This window comes from Bufo gargarizans, chromosome 4 (assembly GCF_014858855.1).
Source record: "Bufo gargarizans isolate SCDJY-AF-19 chromosome 4, ASM1485885v1, whole genome shotgun sequence".
In the NCBI taxonomy this organism is placed as follows: Eukaryota; Metazoa; Chordata; class Amphibia; order Anura; family Bufonidae; genus Bufo; species Bufo gargarizans.
In genome coordinates, this window is record NC_058083.1 from 407,167,383 (window position 1) to 407,182,696 (window position 15,314).

At 45.7% G+C, this 15,314-nt stretch overlaps 1 protein-coding gene across 1 annotated transcript in view; it reads left to right on the top strand.

Moving 5' to 3' along the window:
* The first annotated feature begins 5,857 nt into the window (after window positions 1-5,857).
* RAB32 (RAB32, member RAS oncogene family) overlaps window positions 5,858-15,314 on the top strand; it is a 73,974-nt gene continuing 64,517 nt past the window's right edge. Inside the window, exon 1 of the mRNA XM_044291700.1 lies at window positions 5,858-6,284. Within this exon, the coding sequence (XP_044147635.1) occupies window positions 6,047-6,284 (238 nt within the window). The 5' untranslated portion in view covers window positions 5,858-6,046. The remainder of the gene's footprint in view (window positions 6,285-15,314) is intronic.

The window sequence follows — 15,314 nt, forward strand, 5'->3', positions numbered from 1 at the left end:
GCTCCGCAAAATCTGTGTCATGTCTGTGTTAGATCTTTTTCATTTTTTTGAGGACCCATTGACTTCAATGGGTCTTGGCCTGCTTTTGTGGCCAAGAATAGGACATGCTCTATAATTTGCGGAATGCACATGAATTGCAGACCAAAAAATATATATGAGCGTGTGAATGCCCCCTTAGGGTACGGCCGCATGGTCAGGTTTACTGATGTAGTTTTGGAAGTCAAAATCAGGAGTGGATCATAAATGAAGAGAAAGTATACAGGACAGATACGACTTCCCCTCTTTTGAATGTGCTCCTGAACGTGTGGCCGTACCCTTTGGGCTCATGCACCCAACCGTATGGTCTCCGTGCTCGTGTTGTAGATCGCAAATAGCACCCCGCAATGCAGGGTCACCAGCCATATGAATCCTGTATTGCGGTGCAGACCCATTGACTTGAATGGATCCACAATCCTGTCCTATCTTTTGTGGTGCGGAAGCACGTAACCCACTGAAGCTACTCCAAGTGTTTCCGTCGGCTTCCGATGCCTATGTTCGCTTCGCAAAAGATAGGACATGTCCTATATTTTGCAGATCGCGAACCCATTCAAGTCAATGGTCCGCATCAGCAGCCTGGAGTTTTCTTGGGCCCTTAGGCTGCTGATTTTCTCCCTGAAAAAATGTGTACAGGGCGGAGGTGCGATGGGACGCACGGAATGCACTTCATCATGTGCATATACCCTGCTGAAGATTTTACAGTAATTACACTTTTTATTTTATTTTGTGATATCTTATAGGAACATATCAGAAGTGTTGATCGGAGGGGGTAAGAAACAGCTCTAAGACCCCCACCGATCGCTAGAATGAGGGGTCAGAAGCGCTCACCCGAGTGCAGCTTCTCCTCACTGAGCGCGAGACTGTAGACGGTTTTAATAGAAAGTCTATGAGTTTGTCTACAGTCTCGTGCTCAGCAGCGAGGAGAATCTGCACTTGGTTGAGCGCTTCTGACCCCTCTTTCTACAGATCGTTGGGGGTCTCAGAGCTGTGAGCCCCGCCACTCAACACTTCTGATCAGGCTCAGACTGGCTCACAAGGATACAGGGTAATCCCCAGATGGGCCCCTAGTCTCCCACCCCCTGCACAAGTGGCACATAACACATTAGACTTACTGCACTACATACATACAGTCAGGTCCATAAATATTGGGACATCGAATTGTAACATTTTTGGCTCTATACACCACCACAATGGATTTGAAATGAAACAAACAAGATGTGCTTTAACTGCAGACTGTCAGCTTTAATTTGAGGGCATTTACATCCAAATCAGGTGAACGGTGTAGGAGTTACAACAGTTTGCATATGTTAAGGAGCCAAAAGTAATGGGACAATTGGCTTCTCAGGTGTTCCATGGCCAGGTGTGTGTTATTCCCTCATTATCCCAATTACAACGAGCAGATAAAAGGTCCAGATTTAATTTCAAGTGTGCTATTTGCATTTGGAATCTGTTGCTGTCAACTCTCAAGATGAGATCCAAAGAGCTGTCACTATCAGTGAAGCAAGCCATCATTAGGCTGAAAAAAAACACAACAAACCCATCAGAGAGCTAGCAAAAACATTAGGTGTGGCCAAAACAACTGTTTGGAACATTCTTAAAAAGAAGGAACGCACCGGTGAGCTCAGCAACACCAAAAGACCTGGAAGACCACGGAAAACAACTGTGGTGGATGACCGAAGAATACTTTCCCTGGTGAAGAAAACACCCTTCCCAACAGTTGGCCAGATCAAGAACACTCTCCAGGAGGTAGGTGTATGTGTGTCAAAGTCAACAATCAAGAGAAGACTTCACCAGAGTGAAAACAGAGGGTTCACCACAAGATGTAAACCATTGGTGAGCCTCAAAAACAGGAAGGCCAGATTAGAGTTTGCCAAACGACATCTAAAAAAGCCTTCACGGTTCTGGAACAACATCCTATGGACAGATAAGACCAAGATCAACTTGTACCAGAGTGATGGGAAGAGAAGAGTATGGAGAAGGAAAGGAACTGCTCATGATCCTAAGCATACCACCTCATCAGTGAAGCATGGCGGTGGTAGTGTCGTGGCGTGGACATGTATGGCTGCCAATGGAACTGGTTCTCTTGTATTTATTGATGATGTGACTGCTAACAAAAGCAGCAGGATGAATTCTGAAGTGTTTGGGGCAATATTATCTGCTCATATTCAGCCAAATACTTCAGAACTCATTGCACAGCACTTCACAGTGCAGATGGACAATGACCCAAAGCATACTGCAAAAGCAACCAAAGAGTTTTTTAAGGGAAAGAAGTGGAATGTTATGCAATGGCCAAGTCAATCACCTGGCCTGAATCCGATTGAGCATGCATTTCACTTGCTGAAGACAAAACTGAAGGAAAAATGCCACAAGGACAAGCAGTAACTGACACAGTTGCAGTAGAGGCCTGGCAGAGCATCACCAGGGATGAAACCCAGCGTCTGGTGATGTCTATGCGTTCCAGACTTCATGCTGTAATTGACTGCAAAGGATTTGCAACCAAGTATTAAAAAGTGAATGTTTCATTTATGATTATTCTGTCCCATTACTTTTGGTTCCTTAACAAGTGGGAGGCACATATGCAAACTGTTGTAATTCCTACACCGTTCAGCTGATTTGGATGTAAATACCCTCAAATTAAAGTTGACAGTCTGCAGTTAAAGCAGATCTTGTTTGTTTCTTTTCAAATCTATTGTAGTGGTGTAAAGGCCAAAAATCGTAGAACTGTGTTGATGTCCCAATATTTATGGACCTGACTGTATATTCAATGTACAGCACCTCAACCGGCCTATGTTCATATAAAAAACATTTTTTAGCATATAAAAAACGTTGGATTATTTATTATCTTTGAATGTATCCGTATGGTGGGCCCCCATAATACATTTTACTGATGGGACTCAGGCACCCCAGTCCAACACTGCTTCTGATATGTCCCTATGACATATCAAAAAAAAAAAAAAAAAAAAAATGTAGTTACTCTTTAACCACTTAAGGACCACAGGTTTATACCCCCCTAGAGACCAGGCCCTTTTTTTTACAAATCGGCACTTCACAACTTTAACAGTTTATTGCTCGGTCATGCAACTTGGCACCTAAATGAATTTTACCTCCTTATCTTCTTACAAATACAGCTTTCTTTTGGTGGTATTTGATTGCTGCTGAGAGTTTTCGTTTTTCTGATATTAATCAAAATAGACCGCAATTTTCTCAAAAAATGTGTATTTTTAACTTTTTCTGGTAAAATTGTTCAAATATAATTACATTTCTATACAAGTTTGTGTCAGAACTTATTGTGCTACATGTCTTTGATAAAAAAAAATCCAATAAGTGTATATTTATTGGTTTGCGTAAAAGTTATAGCGTTTACAACTATGGTACAAAAATGTGAATTTCCACATTTTGAAGCAGCTCTGACTTTCTGAGCACCTGTCATGTTTCTTGAGGTGCTAGAATGGCAGGATAGTATAAATACCCTCCAAATGACCCCATTTTAGAAAGAAGACACCCCAAAGTATTTGCGTAGGGGCATGGTGAGTTCATGTATGATTTAATTTTTTTTCCCAAGTTAGCGGAAAATGACACTTTCTGAGGAAAATAAATAAATAATAAAGTTTCCATTTCTGCTAACTTCTGGCAAAAAACAAAAATCTCCCACGGACTCAATATACCCCTCAGTTAATACCTTGGGGTGTCTACTTTCCGAAATGGGGTCATTTGTGGGGTGTGTTTACTGTTCTGGCATTTAGGACGGGGCTAAATTGTGAGCAACCCCGTAAAGCCTAACCCTAAGTTCACACCTGAGCGTTTTACAGCGCGTTCAAACGTGCTGTAAAACGCTCAACACGTGAAAACCAATGCGCGCGTGCGTTCACGCGAAATCTCGGGTCTCACGAGATGACGCCAATAGGCGTCACTGAGCCTGAGACTGCCGCCGCCCGGATGCCTATCGGCGTTACTTGTGCGGCAAGTGGTTAAAGGGGTTCTGCAGTTCGTTTAAACTGATGATCTATCCTCTGGATAGATCATCAGCTTCTGATCGGTGGGGGTCTGGCACCCGGGACCCCTGCCGATCAGCTGTTTGAGAAGGCAGCGGTGCTCCAGCAGCGCCGCGGCCTTCTCACTGTTTACCGCTGGCCCAGTGACGTCACGACTAGTATCACTGGCCTGGGCGGGGCTAAGCTCCATTCAAGTAAACAGAGTTTAGCCCCGCCCATGCCAGTTGATACTAGTCGTGACGTCACTCGGCCAGCGGTAAACAACGAGAAGGCCGTGACGCTGCTGCCTTCTCAAACAGCTGATTGGCAGGGGGCCCGGGTGTCGGGATAGATCATCAGTTAGGTCTGTATGAGCAGATCCATATCTAAAAGATCTGCAGCCTGTAGACAGGCGTGGAAGGCATACCTCCTAACTTTTTGGCTGGTCAAGAGGGACGCTTATCGCTCGTTTTGTTAAAGATCGATTTTTCCTGTATATCAATATAGTTCAATGGTTTTCTCTTACGAAATGGCCCAAAAATAATCTGAATATAGAAGTTTCTAAAATTCAAAGCGCATCAAGCAATGAAATAATATACAAGACGGGCACTAATATACAGAGAGGAACCTGACACTTTCTGGGTCAATATCGTGGATGTAATAATCAAAATCTATACCTCTAATCAAAAGGAGGGACATTTATGGAGCAAAGAGGGACTTGGGTCCAAAAGAGGGACACTTGGGAGGCCTGAGGTGTCAGAGAGTGCACTGTACTTTGCTGCTGAGGTGCAATGTATGGGCAGTTACGGTCAGTATGTGGGGTGGGTTGTCCTGTAGCAGGTAGTTATGGGCAGTATGTGGGGTGGGTTGTCCTGTAGCAGGTAGTTACGGTCAGTATGTGGGGTGGGTTGTCCTGTAGCAGGTAGTTATGGGCAGTATGTGGGGTGAGTTGTCCTGTAGCAGGCAGTTACGGTCAGTATGTGGGGTGGGTTGTCCTGTAGCAGGTAGTTACGGTCAGTATGTGGGGTGGGTTGTCCTGTAGCAGGTAGTTACGGTCAGTATGTGGGGTGGGTTGTCCTGTAGCAGGTAGTTATGGGCAGTATGTGGGGTGGGTTGTCCTGTAGCAGGTAGTTATGGGCAGTATGTGGGGTGGGTTGTCCTGTAGCAGGCAGTTATGGGCAGTATGTGGGGTGGGTTGTCCTGTAGCAGGTAGTTACGGTCAGTATGTGGGGTGGGTTGTCCTGTAGCAGGCAGTTATGGGCAGTATGTGGGGTGGGTTGTCCTGTAGCAGGCAGTTATGGGCAGTATGTGGGGTGGGTTGTCCTGTAGCAGGTAGTTATGGGCAGTATGTGGGGTGGGTTGTCCTGTAGCAGGCAGTTATGGTCAGTATGTGGGGTGGGTTGTCCTGTAGCAGGTAGTTACGGTCAGTATGTGGGGTGGGTTGTCCTGTAGCAGGCAGTTATGGGCAGTATGTGGGGTGGGTTGTCCTGTAGCAGGCAGTTATGGGCAGTATGTGGGGTGGGTTGTCCTGTAGCAGGTAGTTATGGGCAGTATGTGGGGTGGGTTGTCCTGTAGCAGGTAGTTACGGGCAGTATGTGGGGTGGGTTGTCCTGTAGCAGGCAGTTATGGTCAGTATGTGGGGTGGGTTGTCCTGTAGCAGGCAGTTATGGGCAGTATGTGGGGTGAGTTGTCCTGTAGCAGGTAGTTACGGGCAGTATGTGGGGTGGGGTGGGTTGTCCTGAAGCAGGTAGTCGGTGTGTCCTCTCAGCTCTCACGCTCGTTCACCACGCTTAGTACATCGCACCTCCCAGCTCTCCTCCCTGCCCGGGGCTGAGGCTTCCTGTCCTGTGACTTGCAGGTGGTTGGTTCGCTGACAGACTGGGAGGAGAGAAAAAGCAGGAAAAAAAAAGAAAAAGTTTGTGTGAAAGAAAAGTGAAGTTTCCCTCGGTCGCATGAAGCGGTGCGCGTGAAGTGAGGGGGATGCGGACATAGGTCTGTTCACAACCAGACGCGGTATCGCCTCCTCAGTCTGCGACTACATGGCCGGGGAGACGGCGGGCGCGGAGCAGGGAGCGGGCGCCCCCGAGCGCAGGGAGTACCTCTTCAAAGTGCTGGTCATCGGGGAACTGGGGGTGGGCAAGACCAGCATCATCAAGCGCTATGTGCACCAGCTCTTCTCCCAGCACTACAGGGCCACCATCGGCGTGGACTTCGCCCTCAAAGTCATTAACTGGGACAGCAAGACCCTGGTCAGACTGCAGCTGTGGGACATAGCAGGTAAGTGGCTGCACTCAAGCGGAATTCCACCCAAAAAGTTTCAAAACACTGTTTTCGACTTGGGCTTCTTTTATATCCCTCAGGGGATCTCAAAATCGGACCAAAACGGTTCTGTTGTGTTTGATGCATCCGTTCCGTACACTTGCGGATCCGTCACTAAGGCTACTTTCACGCTAGCGTTTTTCTTTTCCGGCATAGAGTTCCGTCACAGGGGCTCAATACTGATCAGTTTTATCCTAATGCATTCTGAATGGAGAGTAATCCGTTCAGGATGCTTCAGTAAGGCTACTTTCACACTGACGTTTCTGGGTCCGCTTGTGGGATCCGTTTCAGGGCTCTCACAAACGGATCAGTTTTGCCCCAATGCATTCTGAATGGATAAGGATCCGTTCAGAATGCATCAGTTTGCCATTCTGCTCTTGCAGCGTTTTGGTGTCCGCCTGGCGATGCGGAGCCAAACGGATCCGTCCTGACTTACAATGTATGGGAGCAGATCCATTTTCACTGACACAATATGGTGCAATTGAAAACGGATCCGTCTTCCATTGACTTTCAATGTAAGTCAGGACGGATCTGTTTTGTCTTTGTTCTTCATAATGCAAACGGATCCGTTCTGAACAGATACAATCGTTTGCATTATAGGTGCGGATCCGTCTGTGCAGATACCAGATGGATCCGCACCTAACGCAGGTGTGAAAGTAGTCTTTAGGTCCCTCTTACGTTTGAAGTGTATTAGTCCCGTATCCGGCATTAAATGTTTCAGCAAAACCGATCCGGCTTTTCGGTCTGCGCAGACCTTTAAAAATGCAAAAAAATAATTAATATTAATACCGGATCTGTTTTTTCCAGATGACACCGGAGAGATGGATCCTGTATTGCAATGCAATTTGTCAGATGAATCCGCATCTGGATCAGTCTGACAAATGCCATCAGTTTGCATCTGGATTGCCTGTTGGAATCCTCTGCCGCAAGTGTTAAAGTACCCTAAAAACATTGGCTACTTTCACACTAGCGTTTTTCCTGGATTTGGCAGGTTTCAGCAAAAACGCTTCCGTTAATGATAACACAACCATCTGCGTCCGTTATGAACGGATCCGGTTGTATTATCTTTAACATTGCCAAGACGGATCCGTCATGAACTCCACTGAAAGTCAATGGGGATGGATATTAACCTAGAGTTTTGGACCCTTTAAAATATAGCTTTTATAGGTTCAATTAAAAAGTAGAATACATCACCCTGGGTGACCAAAAAGTATCAGGACAGGATGTCGCCCAGCTACCACCGTGAATTGGTGAAACTAATGGCATGTAGATAGTGCAAATTCCACAAGGGCACTTGTGATGGGGATAGGTTAGGGCACTTTGATGGGTGCTGGGGATGATTCTCTCCCTGTACCCGCCCTGGGTTAACCTTTGCCCAGGGATGATCCTCGATGGTGGGATCTCCCCGCCCCCGTACATGCCCTGTCTGGCCTTGGACGTTGGGAATATCACAGAGATAATGATGTCAGTAATATTTTTAACCCCAACACATTTCCCCACCAAGGTTCATCAGGGGGTCGGTTGGAGGAAGATAATTATTGTAAATAATATCATAGATCAAAGCAGGATAAATAGATACAAAATGTACTATGTCCTGGATGAAACAGTGAGGCAGACCATGCTTGGGGCTGGATAACTCACACAGGCTCTCCTCTTCGTGAAGAGGGATGTCACTGGTGATGTGCCCGGACTGCCACCTGCCATATTTGGTAAGGCAGTCCAATGGGGGATGGACCTGTCTTCTATTGTGGCAGAGAAAACGGATCCGTCCCCATTGACTTGCATTGGGGGTCATGCCGGATTCCATATCCCAGGACGGAATCCGTAAACTACAACATGCTGCGGTTTGCTCTCCGGTATGAGAACGGAACAGAATGCATTTTGGAGAATTCCATTCTGTTCAGTTCAGTTTTGTCCCCGTTTACAATGAATCGGGACAAAACTGAAGTGTTTTTTTCCTGTATTGAGCCACTATGGCAGAACTCAATACCGTAAAACAAAAACGCTAATGTGAAAGTAGCCTAAGTCAGTGGGTGATGGATCAGTTCTTTTCCGGATCAGAAAAAAACGGATCCAGCACCTTTTGACTTCCATTGTTGTTTTTTAGTGACTGATCCAATTTGTTCCGCTTCGATGACCGGACACAAAACCGCTGCTTGCTGCCATTTTATGTCTGGTTACAAAATGGAATGCGCACTGATGCATCGTGGGCAGAGTGTGCCCCATTCACAATACATTGGCTTTTTGATATCCTCCGCAGGATAAACGAATGGCTATAAATGAGACGCAGTGTAGCGCCCCCTGGAGTTGGGGAGTTTCAGGAACTGAAAGAAGTGCGGGTGCTCCTATTGGAGGATATGTGATCTGCCAAATCCAGAGTCCTCTCGTTAGAAATCAAAAATAGTTTTTGTCCAGATTGAGTAATTGTTCTAATGTCTATAATAGGCATTTATGGCTATAATCACACACAACAGATAAGGTCAGCCGAAAAGTATATTGTATAATACAGAGCCATAAATCAGCGGTGCCTGAGCAACACCAGTGAAACTGAATGTTAGGAGTTGTTGATCAGGACTACTGCCATTCAAGTGCCTCACGAGGTCAGGGCCCGCGCTCGGGGCACAGCCATGTACTGCGTAGTCACATAATGTGTATCACTGCAGGATTGGGTACAGATCAGCTGATCGCCAGGGTGGCCAGCCTCAGTCCTGCTGTACAGTAACATCCCACATTAGATAAGGCACGTTGGGCGCATGACAATCCGCTGAGGATGTCTACACCAGTGTTTTCCAACCAGTGTGCCTCCAGGTGTTGCAAAACTACAATTCCCAGCATGCCTGCACAGCCAAAGGATGTCTGGGCATGCTGGGAGTTATAGTTTTGCAACAGCTGGAGGCACGCTGGTTGGGAAACACTGGTCTACACGACTGTGAATGGGGTTTTATGAAACGTCTTTCTTGTGCATTACTTGTACCGTTTCCACATTTTGTACTTCTAGATAAAATGATTCTGTATGCTAATCATTTAAAGCAGACATGCTCAACCTGCGGCCCTCCAGCTTTTGCAAAACTACGGCTCCCATCATTCCCGGACAGCCTACAGCTATTAACCTACAGAAGGGCACGGTGGGAGTTGTAGTTTTACAACAGCTGGAGGGCCGCAGGTTGAGCATCCCTGGTTTAAAGGGTAACGCCGGTATAAATCGGTGTTCTGCTGTAATTATTCATTTTGGAGTCCTGATGTTTGATACAGAGCCTTTAAGGTCCTTTTACACAGACCATTATTGGGAACCAACCAAATGATCCTTAGAATTGCCTGCTCATCAGCGGAGATGAGGGCTGTGTTTACATGTTTGGGGACGAGGGATCGATATGATTTTCTATAGAAATTGTTCCTGGGCAGCAAATCCCGTTTACGCTGCAGTCTGCAGCACAAGAACCATTATTTTAAGGGCTCATGCAGACGACTGTTGTTTTGCGAGCCGCAAAACATGGTTACTGGCCCTGTGCATTTTGTAGAACGGCCGGCCCCTAATGGAACAGTCCTATCCTTGTCTGTAATGCAGACAATAATAGGAAGGATATGTTCTGTTTTTATGCGGAATGGACATGGAACGCACACTGATTCATTTTTTTTTCTTTTCTTTTTTTTACGGTCCCATTCTAGTAAATGGTTCCGCATACGGGCCCAAAAAAACGGAGCTGACACAGACATAAAATATGTTTGTGTGCATGAGCCCTTACCCTGGTTTCACACCTAGGCGTTTCTCAAACGCGCGTTTCTATGCGCGTTTTTGTCGCGCGTTTTTATGCGTGTTTTTTTTAATAGTGAACGCGCGTTTGACGCGCGTTTGGGTGATTGACAGCAGTGTTGTCCAAAGAGTCTATGGCCCAAACGCGCGTCAAACGCGCCAAAAAAAGCTCCTGTACTTTTTTGAGCGTCGGGCGTTTTACAGCGCGATCGTACGCGCTGTAAAACGCCCAGGTGAGAACCATTCTCATAGGGAATCATTGGTTTCTCTGTGTTGAGCGTTTTACAGCGCGTAGGAACGCGCTGTAAAACGCTCAGGTCTGAACTTAGGGTAAGTGTCAGCAGGAAGTCATGATCACCTGATAACAGAGCAGTGGGTGATCGCCGACACCTTTTACACAGATCAGTTATCGGGAAGGAACGTTTCTACAAATGCCCTTATAATTGCCCGTATTATCAGTCTATGTGAAAGAACAATTATTCTACAGGCTCTGGGCCTGTGGCTGTTCTAGCACACGCTGTACAGGCTCTGGGCCTGTGGCTGTTCAAGCGCACGCTGTAAAGCAGGCATGTCCAAACTGCGGCCCTCCAGCTGTTCCAAAACTCCAACTCCCAGCATGCCTGGATAGCTTACAGCTATTAGAGCATGCTGGGAGTTGTAGTTTTGCAACAGCTGGAGGGCCACAGTTTGGACATGCCTGCTGTACAGGATCTGTGGCTGTTCTAGCGCACGCTGTACAGGCATTGTGGCTGTTCTAGCGCACGCTGTACAGGCTCTGGGCCTGTGGCTGTTCTAGCACACAGGCGGATGCTAGTTCACACTACAGTGCTCCTGTTCTGTGTTTAGAGCCGCACCTGGTTTTAGCTCAAAATCTCTGATTGAAATCACCGACCAAATCACTGACATGTGAACTAGGCCTAAATGTACTATTACACTAGCAGATGTCCTACAGATCACAATAAACAATGTAGCGACTCATTAGGGACTAAACTTTCACTTTATTCGCATCGATGATCATTCATACCTGCGATCATCCGTTGTTCGCTTTTAAATTGTTCGTTATTACATGTAAAGATGGTGGACAGATGCTTGGTCTTCAGGTTGAATAAAACGTGTGGTGATGGGTGTACACCACCTGATAACCAACTACTGTACCACCCACTGTATGTCCCATTTACCATCCGGTAACGTATTTCCGTTTCCAGGTAGCCAATGGGGAAAAAACATGTAAATTTCAAGAGACGCACCTATTTCCGCTCCTCCAAATCATGCAGTGGATCGTTAGCAACTAGATGACTACATATTATACGAACTGATCTATTAGCGACAAACGATAATTTTATAGCATGCTGAAGGATCACGATGGACGCTCATCTTTCAATCGTTCATACTTATTACACAATTTTCATCAATTTTTGCTCGCATGCACGAGAATCTGTACGATGTTCGCTCTGTGTAACAGTACCTTTTAGGGCTCATTCACAAGGCCATTTTTCATCCGTACCTGTACAATATGCGGGCACCGGCCGAGTGCACCCTGCATCACAGATGTGAACCCATTCACTTGAATGGGTCCACAATCCGGAAGGTCGGTGCAGAACCCCACGGACACACTACGGAGTGCTTCAGTGGGGTTTCTGTCTGTGCCTCCGCACCCAACAAAAATAGAATATGTTCAATTTTTTGGCGGTGTGGACTGATTCAAGTTGAATGGGTCTGGATCCGTTGCGGCCGTCGCACGGAAGGTGCCCGTGCATTAGGGACCGCAAACCGCGGCCCCCCCGATGCACGGAACAGCCGAACAACGGCTGTGTAAATGAGACCTAAGGCTGCTTTCACACTTATTCTTTGGTCAGTAATTATCATCAGTTACTTTAAGCCAAAACCAGGAAATGCACTTTAATCCCAAATCATGTAATTTTCGGAAGCAAATATTAGGCACATTATTCCAAACGCAGTGCACTTGTACTCTGTTAATTGAAGAACATATGGCCCTTAGCGGTGTTTTGGATTCTGATCAAGTATAAGAAAGATTCTGCAATGAATCTAAACATATAGAAGGTACAGGTTAATGTAAATGTTGGCAAACAAGATAATTTGTGTGAATCCCTCCCTGAGCAAACAGCAGGGCAGTTGATTTAAAGTGGCACTGTACTTTAATTAAACTTCTGATGTTATAGGGACATATCAAAAGTTTAGATGAAGAACAGACCGGCACTCACTGATTGATGCTGTAGTGTGTTCTTTATTATCGCATAGCGTGACATATGTCTGAAGAAGGGTTCTGAAGCCAAAACGTGTCACGATTTAATATGTAACAATAAAGAACACACTAGAGCATCAATCAGTCAGTGCCAGTCTATTCTTCATACATCTGCGGAGCGCCTCTTGTAGATGCGGGCACCACATCTTGGGGTGGGTTCACATCACCGTTATGGATTCAGTTTTTGTTTTCCATTATAACAGAAAATAACGGAATCCATAAGACGGAAGTCAAAACGTAAGCCTTTAAGAGGCATTCCTTTTTGATCCGTCATAATAGAAGTCTATGGGAATCTTAACGAATTCATCTGGTTCCCGTTATGCAAGACTGAAAATAAAGTTCTGCATAACTGGAACCAGACGGATCAGTTATGCTGCCCATAGACTTCTATTATGATGGAAAGCAAAACGAAATGCCTTTTTTAAAAGGCTTCCGTTTTGCATTCTGTCATAATACAAGTCTATGGGCAGCAGAACGGATCAGTCCTGGTTTTAGTTATGCAGATCTGGACTCGTGCATAATGGAAGCCAGGGCGGATCCGTTATGCTGCCCATAGACTTGTATTATGGAGGATCAAAATTGAATGCCTTTTAAAGGCTTCCGTTTTGTCTTCAGTCTTATGGATTCCCTTATTATCCATTATAACGGACAACAAAAAACGGAATCCATAGTGGTGATGTGAACCCGCCCTTATGAATACCGGAGTGCCGACCTATAAACACTATATCAAAAGTTTAGATCATTGTGGGTCTGAGCACTTGGACCTCCACCGTACTGTAGAATGAGGTCAGAGAAGCGCGCTTATGCTCCTCATTGCACGAGACGGTCCCACAGACTTCCTGCTGGGTCCGTCTACCTTCCTGTCCTGCAGTGTGGAGAGAGAGAAAGCGCTTTGGTCCCCTCATTCTAGAGATCAATGGGGGTCTCGGAACTCAGACCCCCTCCAATCCAAACTTTTGATATGTCCTTATAACATATCAAAAGTTTTAATGAAAGCACAAGCAAAACAGATTTTTGTCACTTACACTTTTAGCAAGAGTCATACTGAAAGTGGCGGTTAGATGCATACTGTCAGGCGGCACTTTCCAGGTAGAGACATCACCATGCTGGATTATGACTACAGCACAGGAAACCATAAAGAGATGACCTGTAGGTCTTGATGTGGTAGATATAATCAGGTGACCTATATGTACAGTAGGGATGTCCCGTTACCAGTATCGGGACAGATACCAGACATTGCACGAGTACTTGTGCAAATGTCGCCAATACCACTGCTGATACCTGATGGCCGTGCAGCGGCGGGTCCAGTGTCCCAGATGATCAGCGGTGGGGACTTGTCGGCAGCGCTCCCAGCCAATCGGCGTGGGGACGGCAGCGTGTCCCAGCTGATCGGCATGGGGGCGGGACTTCTGTGTGGCGGCTCCCAAGTCCCATGCGGTTGCCTTCCACTGGGAGGAAGTTAAAGCCACTTGTTCCCAGTACTCTGCATCCACAGGGGAAGGATTATAGCGAGCCAGGTGAGTATGGTGCATGAAATGGAGGAGAAATTAAGTTAATAAAATAGGTGGGGGGGGAATGGGCATATAATAGTGATTCCCAACCAGTGTGGCTCCAGCTGTTGCAAAACTACACCTCCCAGCATGCCCGAACAGCCAAAGGCTGGAGGCACATTGGTTGGGAAACACTGTTTATATGCCCATTCTCTCCCTTCATATGCCCATTCCCCTCCTTATATGCCAGTGTTTCCTAACCAGTGTGGCTCCAGCTGTTGCAAAACTACAACTCCCAGCATGCCCGAACAGCCGAAGGCTGTTTTATGCCCATTTATTAACCCCTGTACAAAGGAAAAGTAAAGCAGTTGTCCATAGCAACTAAATTGCAGCTTAAATTTTTTTCATTGCTATGTTTTTGTACAAGGTTTAATAAATCTCCCCTATGACCCCTAGGTTAGTCAATGGTCACAAAATAAATTTATTTCATTGTTATAATTGATATCGGTAATTTGTATCGCTGAGTACTTAAATAAAAGTATCGGTACTCGGTCTTAAAAAAATGGTATTGGGACATCCCTAATTTACAGGAATTCATGGTGTAAACCAGAGACCAGAGCTGGTATGTTTTCTAGTTGTAGTCGTCTTCTCCTTTTTTTTTTTTAAGTGAATTTGTCATCAGAAAATGGCCTGTTATGTAGTTTAAATGGGTATTCTCGTTATAGCAAGTTATCCCCTAACCACAGAACTAACTGTCAGACCGGTGGGGCCCCTCACAATCACTACAACAGGGCCCTGTAACCCATGGAGCCCCCCTTCAAATGGATGGAGTGGGCTGGTTGGAAAAGCACATCACCGCTCTATTCATGTCTCAGAGCGGTGGAGAGGGCACTTTTCAGACCAGCCACTCCGTGCATTTCAGGGGGGATCCAGGGCCCCCATTCTTGTGATCAGTGGGGGTCTCAGCTGTAGGACATCAGCAGGTCAAATAGTTATACATTGTCCTGTGGATAAAGTGTAACTTGTTATAACTGGAATACCTCTTTTTAAATCACATTTTATGTTAAACATATTTTTTTTAGAATATTGTGGTTTTTGTTTCGTTTTTTTCATGTTATTATATTTTAAAAAGAATCCTGCAATTTTCACACTGGCCACTAGGCCTAAAATATTTTGGACTTCCTAAAAGTTTTGGGAGAGCACTAATTTTGAATTCCATTGAGATTTGTTTGGGGAATGTACATCATGTAGGTAGATGGCTAGCAATGTCATGAAAAACCTCTTAAAGGAGTTATCCCATGATTGATGTAGAAAATGAAAATCAAACATCATATAGTACATGACAATCTCTTTCTAACAAAGCTAGAACCAGCCCTGTACCTCACATGGTCCAGAGATCTCCCCATTCATTTCTCCGATTTATATCAAGCCGCCAGCTCAAGGGGGAGTGTCTTTTCTGCTGGAGCTCAGAGGGTGTGTCTCAG